Source organism: Haliotis asinina, chromosome 2, assembly GCF_037392515.1.
Source record: "Haliotis asinina isolate JCU_RB_2024 chromosome 2, JCU_Hal_asi_v2, whole genome shotgun sequence".
Lineage (NCBI taxonomy): Eukaryota > Metazoa > Mollusca > Gastropoda > Lepetellida > Haliotidae > Haliotis > Haliotis asinina.
Genome location: NC_090281.1, coordinates 55,955,200 through 55,962,605, shown reverse-complemented (window position 1 = coordinate 55,962,605; position 7,406 = coordinate 55,955,200). Strand labels below are relative to the sequence as shown.

Sequence of the window (7,406 nt, the reverse complement as noted above, 5' to 3'; positions counted from 1 at the left end):
CAAGAAAGAAAGAAGTTATGGAACTATAACCCTCAAGCATCACAAGCATCACGGATCAGATCAGATCGCCGATGTGTCATATTTTTCACACACCTCAAATACACCCTAACATTTTGTTTTAGATTATGAAACTATCACTACTACTTGTAAACACATTTCACCTGATGGTATATTCCCCTCATAAGAATTAAAGGTGTATGTGAAAGATGTTTTTGAGGAAATAACTAGAAACACTAAATAATGGCGTGTAGCATCTCAATGGCGGATCAGAACAGATCGGCGAAATGTCATATTTTTCACACACCTCAGTTACACCCTAACACTGTTTTAGGTCATTAAACTGTCACTATTACTTGCAAATACCTTTCAACTAAAGGTATGTTTTCCTTCTAAAAATTAAACGAATGTGTGAAAGAAGTTTTTATCGGCACATTAATTTATCTTCGCGGTGAATCGAGAATAGAAGCCAGTGAGCTATAACATACCGACTTGAAACTTTACTACAAATCTACTGTCCTAACACGGACACTAATACCAATTATTTGACAAAACTGACTGTGACAAACCTATCTTCTAACAGGTAGGATTTCAGCTGTTACAACACTCAACTTAATCGGCTGTTGAAAATAAACCAGGCTCAATCTTAAATACTTCGCTGCCACCATGTTGGCTACACTGGTTACGTAACGACCCGAGACATTCCCGTGGCCGGGAAAGACACATTTTAAAAATAACTATTGCCGGTAAGGCCACGTTTCAATTATATGGCTGTAGCCGGTAAAGCCACATTTCCAATACGTTAATCAATTAATGGATTATCGTAACCGGTAAAATAGCGTCCCCACTTTAATTGACACAGAACCATCCTTGTTTGTCTATAACACTGCACAAAATGACTGTATTACTCAAATTTACTAATGTTAGAAAATGTACGTGACATCCGGCGGCCATATGAACAACGTTCGAAATCTACGTATCACCTCGCTTTCAGATTTACACACACTTAAAGCAGTGTTAAAATAAACGAACAATCATCTCTGCATTTACATGCATTTCACAGGTGTGTAAATCTGACCATTGTTGTCATTTCGTTTCCAGTATGTGTAACATATGTAAATGTTGTGATTGTAGGACATGCATTTCAATACATTTGAAATTTCGTATGATAAGGGTGAGGTTTGTTATACATTTAGTCCACGCGTAAATGGTTGGTAGTGGGTAAATGGTTTATAACAAGATTGATACTGCTTTAGCATTTATTTCAATAGTTCTGTAATACAACTGTCACGTCGTGTCCGTTAGCGCGTCCGACTATGTCATAATGTAATGAGATAAATAGGAACATTGCTGAAGTGATACCCATGATTGAGCAAGGCTGTTAACGTCTGTTGAGCCCTTAAACCCCGACATGCATTCTATCCTTAGTTCAACGGAAACTGTTGTTGCTCATATGTGACCATGCACATAAGTCCCGCCCACTAATGATTATTCATGTTCATTGTGGACTTAAGACTTGTCGGGGTTTAAAGGCCGCACAAACGTCCGTGCCTTCCTTGACATACGCGTATACGTGACTGTTTAAAAGGTTCAAATAATGGTTGTATTGGCCAGAGCGACATGTATGGTACAGAGCGCATGTGTGCTGCTGTGTGACGGAGAGGGTGTGGGATGGGGTAGGCCTAGGGTGGGTGGTGGTGATATGTCGGTGTTAGGATACTGATAAACCTTTCTGATCAGTAGGTTGAAAGGTAAACATTTGCGAGTATTTTGTATCGGTAACATCAGTTAACAAAAGAAACAATTTTCCAAATATATGTGTTTCTCTTTGCATTTGGAACTGTAATGTAGCTTGCCATTTGTGAAAATAGAGATTGATTATTTTGTATATGAGTTATGTTGACTTTTGTACATCAAACAGCTGCAGCTTTTGAGAATGGCTCATATACGTTCTGCTAATGGAAACTGCATTGCAGTTTGAATACCTCACCTTTGGTACACTTCTTATATGTGAGGAGACACTGCTTATGTGCTTTTCATCATGTGTTAGTATTGTATATAATATACCTATTAGTATATAGTGTGGTGCTAATTATAGAAACAAAACATGTTGTAATCTGAATAAAATCATGAGAAAACATGTCTTGCTTTGTTAAATACGGAAACGGGTTTGAATCACCAAGCATGTTTTGACAACATAACCGGGAGAGCCACATTCCATGTTCACGCCGCCGTAACTATTGCCGGGAGAGCCACATCAGTTGAGGCTCGTGGCTTTCCCGGCCTGTAACCCGGATTTTCTTCTCCCACTCTATGTAGCTATAGGCTCCCTTGTATGACAAAATATTTATAGCACTAGTGCAATTTCGCACAATATTCTTTCGAGCACATCACGTTGCACCGGGGTCGGGTCGTTCCGCTCCATTTGGCGAGGTAGTAACTTTTGGCGCCCTCGCGTGCTTGGGCTGTCGTCCGCGGTTGCCTGGTTACCTCATTCAGAGATTTCGGTGTACGACAAAAAGGGGGTCAACGAGGGGGTCGGGTCGGTCGTTCCGCTTCATTTGCCGAGGTAGTAAATCCAATGTTAAATCTCCATAGGAAAATGTCCGGCTAGCAGGACGTAGAACACTACTTATGTGACCACAGTATGTATGTGTATGATACAAGGTTTCCTTTGTTTTCCGATGATGTTACATTTTTCTGTTATACCGTTTCAGGGTTACAAAGACAGTTAAATGTGCCCCAGTCTTTCAGTAACAGATGGGGATTTGAAATCAATTTAAATATCACTAATGTTATTGTATAAAGAAATGGAGACATTATTGCTAAAGTGAAATCTTGATTCTAAACAATATAAATCTCAAAATTATACCATACTGGAAGTTTCTCATCACTCCCTAACGCATAAACTTTGCAGAGAGAGTGAGAGAGTACATGTTTCTCCGTTTTTAGCAAAATTCCAGCAATATCACGGCGGAGGACAGAAGAAATAGGCTTCGCACATTATTCCCATGGGGAGATCGAACCTGGGTCATCGCCGTGATGAGCGAACACTTTAGCTACTAGGCTACCCCACTTTCCCAGTTGTTTGCAGAATCATTTGCACTGTGACTTGACCGACTGTCATTTTTGCGCCATTCAACGAACGTACACGAAAACTTTTTCGGAACAGTTTCCATATCTGCATGTTTTGTTTTAAAAAATCAGATGAATACAACACTTTAGAAGAAGGAATATTTTGAAGATAAGTTCTTACGCCATGAAACACTACTTCTCTTATACATATTTGAGTCAAGGTGCCCAACACAGTCACTCATCCAATGTCCCTCATCCAATCTGTCTCTTAAACACTGAAGTCCATCACGGGGTCCACAACACTTCGTCGTCTAAATATGCAATTACATTATAGTGCAGCAACGGCAGGCAGCATCGCCGAGGCGATCGTCAGCCCACTTGTCTTGAATTGCTGTCACCTGTCTGTCCGACGGTCAAGTCCAGTTACGTTAAGAATTCAATGCCTGTATACTACTGACTGTCAGACTGTCCTTTATCATATTACGATGCATGTATGGCCAGCCTGCACTATCCAGCACCTCATCCAACATGTTTACTTCCATGCTCACTTGGTCATAGTCTTAGGTTGATCAGGCTTGATTCAAATCATGCAGCTGACCAGGCTGTGCTGATGGTCATGACAATAAACTGCAGATATTTCATTTATAGTGACATCACTGTGGCTTAGACTGAGATAATACAACCTTAACTCAGAGAATATACAAACATGTCTATATTCTGACTAACTGACTAAAACTGGTATACTTTAAAATATAGCTGTGGGTTTATCGCTAAGGATGAGCTCACACAGATGTGTCCAGAATTGAGGCCTATCCTCCACATCCAGAATATGTTCCTCTGAAACCACGTTGAGGAGAAGATGAGGAACTCGAGCTCTTGCTGCCGACGACATATCCCTGTAAAGAAGCAGAATTCGATCCGATATTGCGTTGTTCACGGACAATACTCTCACAGTGGACAGGACAGTAAAGTGTATCCACTCGTCCTTCAGAAAGTTCTCTGTAAGCACGATAACAATTTTCCAGCTTCTCGATAAGGCATCAATGGTCACTTCTGCCTGGGAACATCCCACAGGGTCATGCAGATCGGGCAGGTACAGTCGTATACCTGGGGAGACTTGGGGGAGCTCCTTGAACAAACAGTGACAAGGCCAATCGTACTGAGAACTTTCATAGCATATGTAGGCGTCATAATCAAAACCCTCCCTTTTTGGTCGGCCTCCCAAGTTATAACCAAGCACCTGTAACACATGATGCTCTATTTTGGGCAAATATTTCTTGACGAGAAAGGCTACAAGCAAAGACAACAGCGTAATCAGGCTTCCTATTATGGCCACGGACAACCAGAACTGACCAACACATGTTCTCCACTGGAATGTCCTTCTGGCATAAAATGTAGCTGTATCAGACAACGTTCCATCACCAAGGATACAGCTGTAGTTGCCATGGTCATCTAAAGTAACATCAGTTTCTTGTAACCACTGTATGAAGTGAAGGGTTCCACAGCTGCAGCTGAAGATGTTGCCTGCCATGTAGAGGTAGAAGGAGCCGTTATTCACAACGATGTCATCAAGCAAGGTCTGTTGGTACGTACTGATGACTGAGAGGGAATTCGATGTCACATCCAAATGTTTGAGCCAAACCATTGTCAGGATTTCATCCGAAAGGTCATTTAGTCGGTTTCTTGCAAGAGAAAGATGTTCCAGTTTCTAAAAGTTGCTAAAAGTATTTTTGTTGATAAGTTGTAGATTATTGCCAGACAAATCAAGTCTTTTTAGTTTGGGCATGACATGGAAGAAGGGTTCAGTTGGTGACACAAACATGTCATCATCTGACGTCACATCGTGAACAAGCAATGTTTCCAGATTCGTCACCATGTTGGTGTTGTTGAATACATTCTGTTGGATCTTCATGTGCGATATGTCCAAAAGCTTCAGGTTTTTACAACATTCTACATATGCAGGGATGTCTAAAATATCATTTCTTGAAAAGTCTAACACAGACAAATGATCGCTTTGTGTCAGTGTTACATCAACATTCACAATGGTATCCTTGAAAACACCGCTGATGTTCAGGTAACTGAGATTGGGAGGTATTGGGATATAAAAACCTCCTCGTGTTGTAATATTATATTTGTGACTGGGAGAACTGCTCATTCTATGGATTTGAGAAACATCGATATATTTAAGGTTTTCCATAAAGTGCACGTTAGTGACAACAGGTTTGATCAGGTCCCCATTAATCATGTTTTTGGATAAGTCCAGATATTCAATACATCTGAAAAAGGTGGAATTAGTTATGGCATTAGCATCAACTTGCGTAATCTTATTGTCTGACAACTCTACCTTCTTTACACATATATCTGCAAGATATCTAAACATTTCCTGTGTTAGGGTCACACAGCTTTCTCCTGTGGTTACAACTCGAGATAGTATTATTTCCTCCATTCTTCTCCCAGCCAAACACTGAAGTCCTCTTGTTATAGAGACCAACTTGATTGAACTTCCATACGCAGTAGACAACCGTAGCTTGGATAGGTTCATAAAGGGACAAAATGTTCCTGTTTCTATGCTTGCTAGATGTCCACTTACCCAAAATATGTTAATTGGAATATCATGCAAAGCGTGAAATGTTGTGTTTCTAAGAAAAGGTACTCCAAGGGTGTTGATGTCCAGAAATGTGAGTGTGTCTTTTACTTGTAATTGAGGCCAGTGTCCGCCTTCAGGCCAAGAGTTTATGTGTAGCTCTTCTAGGTTGCTTAGGCCTTCTACAATCTGAGTTGGAAATCGTGCGTCACCATTTATACTTCCTATGAGAAACAGTTTCTTTAGATGGACTAGATGCTGGAACAGCCCATTTGGGTACGTTGTTACATCCAATGAAAGTGTGTCACAAGACATTTCCAAGGTTTCGAGTTTATCCAGACCTCTGAAAGCTTCTCTCTGCAGTTCTGTTAACGGATTGTGGCTGAGGAATAAGAATCTCAGCTTCGCTAAAGTGATAAAACTGTTGTTGGGTATACTGGTGAGTAGATTATCTTCCAAATCCAAAAGCACGATGTCCTTGGGAAGATCTAATGGCACTTGAGTGAGATTCTGCTTTTGACAGTTGGTGACCTTCCCTTTATAGGCTGCGCTATAGCTTGTGTGACAGCCATTGACAAGGCGATTACATGTCACACCCTTCATGAGGAGCAAACACATCAATACTTTTACATCCATGGTTTCTGAAACACAATGAAAGTATACACTACAGATTATTTTTTCAGCTAATTAATTATGATGTCAGGTTGATTAAATTTTAGATCGTGTTAAAGTGTATGAATCATTTTAAATGTTTGCCAGTTTGGTAAACTTCACGATCTGACAAACAAAGAAGCATAATAGGATCTAACTCCAGATTCGGGGAATGACTAAGGGAGGCAACTCTGTAAAACAAGTTATACGTCGGTTGGACAACTGTGCCACCCGTGTGACCGTTACCTGCTAACATGTAACATCACATGATACTATTTAATACAAAGAGCTTTATGGAGATCTCTGCAAATAACGCGTAAATGAAAGAAACGAAATGTGTTTCTGCTATGTACCTGTAAATACCCTCCCATATTACTTGCATTTGGTTTGAACATGGTCGGGCCAAGGTCAAGACAAAGTGATGAAGTTCATCGAGGAAACGTTTCATTGTCCCTATCTCACTCACGCCTGGTGTACATGTGCGTAGTGTTATTGTAGCATAATTTTAATGTTTTAAAATATATTTTAAGAGAGGCAGTAAATGTTTACACAATTGCCTCCCTTAGATTTTCTATCGGTCCAGCTGCAGTTATGTTCCTGTCACTGCATGTTAGTCAAGTAAGCAAGCCTGCCCGAATGGTGGGAGAGAGCTCATGTTTTTTTCTAATTGTCTTCACTGGTTTGTTAGTGACGATCGAGAGGTAGTTGCTTTAACCGGTTTTAATCAGTAGACCAAGAGTTTCAGGTTACATCGTGACATATGGCAGGTACCCAACAACCCGTTACGTCATCAACATTAACATACAAAAGGGGAGGTTACTTCTGAAGTTTTCCTGGTACACCGATGCGCTTAACATTACATTCACATTGTTCGCAACAATGACAGGGAAAAAAAAAGAAAAGCAGGAGGAGCCCACCTGCCAGAGATTATAGAGGCTTTGCTAAAACAATCCCCAAAACGGGGTGGTTCAGTGCAGCAGCTGGGCTAAATGGAACAAGATGGCGATCTCATCGACGACAGTCAAACAGAAGTAGCAGCGGCGCCAGGTATGATAATGAGCAGGGAAGATAGTGGATTATCTGTCGGCGATTTGTTAGA

The 7,406-nt window shown here is 40.7% G+C and overlaps 2 protein-coding genes across 2 annotated transcripts; both read right to left on the bottom strand.

Annotated features, from left to right (window-relative positions):
- Positions 1 to 3,156: 3,156 nt before the first annotated feature.
- On the bottom strand, positions 3,157 to 6,291 carry LOC137272716 (toll-like receptor 4). The gene has a single exon (XM_067805099.1). It carries the CDS (start codon positions 6,272 to 6,274, stop codon positions 4,781 to 4,783), a length of 1,494 nt encoding a protein of 497 aa, XP_067661200.1. The 5' UTR covers positions 6,275 to 6,291; the 3' UTR covers positions 3,157 to 4,780.
- On the bottom strand, positions 3,818 to 4,717 carry LOC137272717 (toll-like receptor 4). Its single transcript, XM_067805100.1, has one exon. The coding sequence runs from the start codon at positions 4,715 to 4,717 to the stop codon at positions 3,818 to 3,820; it is 900 nt and encodes a 299-aa protein (XP_067661201.1).
- Positions 6,292 to 7,406: the final 1,115 nt, after the last annotated feature.

What these genes read in the sequence shown, in the direction of transcription:
- LOC137272716 (XM_067805099.1), bottom strand. Translation starts at nt 6,274, where the DNA reads ATGTGTTTGCTCCTCATGAAGGGTGTGACATGTAATCGCCTTGTCAAT.
- LOC137272717 (XM_067805100.1), bottom strand. Translation starts at nt 4,717, where the DNA reads ATGGTTTGGCTCAAACATTTGGATGTGACATCGAATTCCCTCTCAGTC.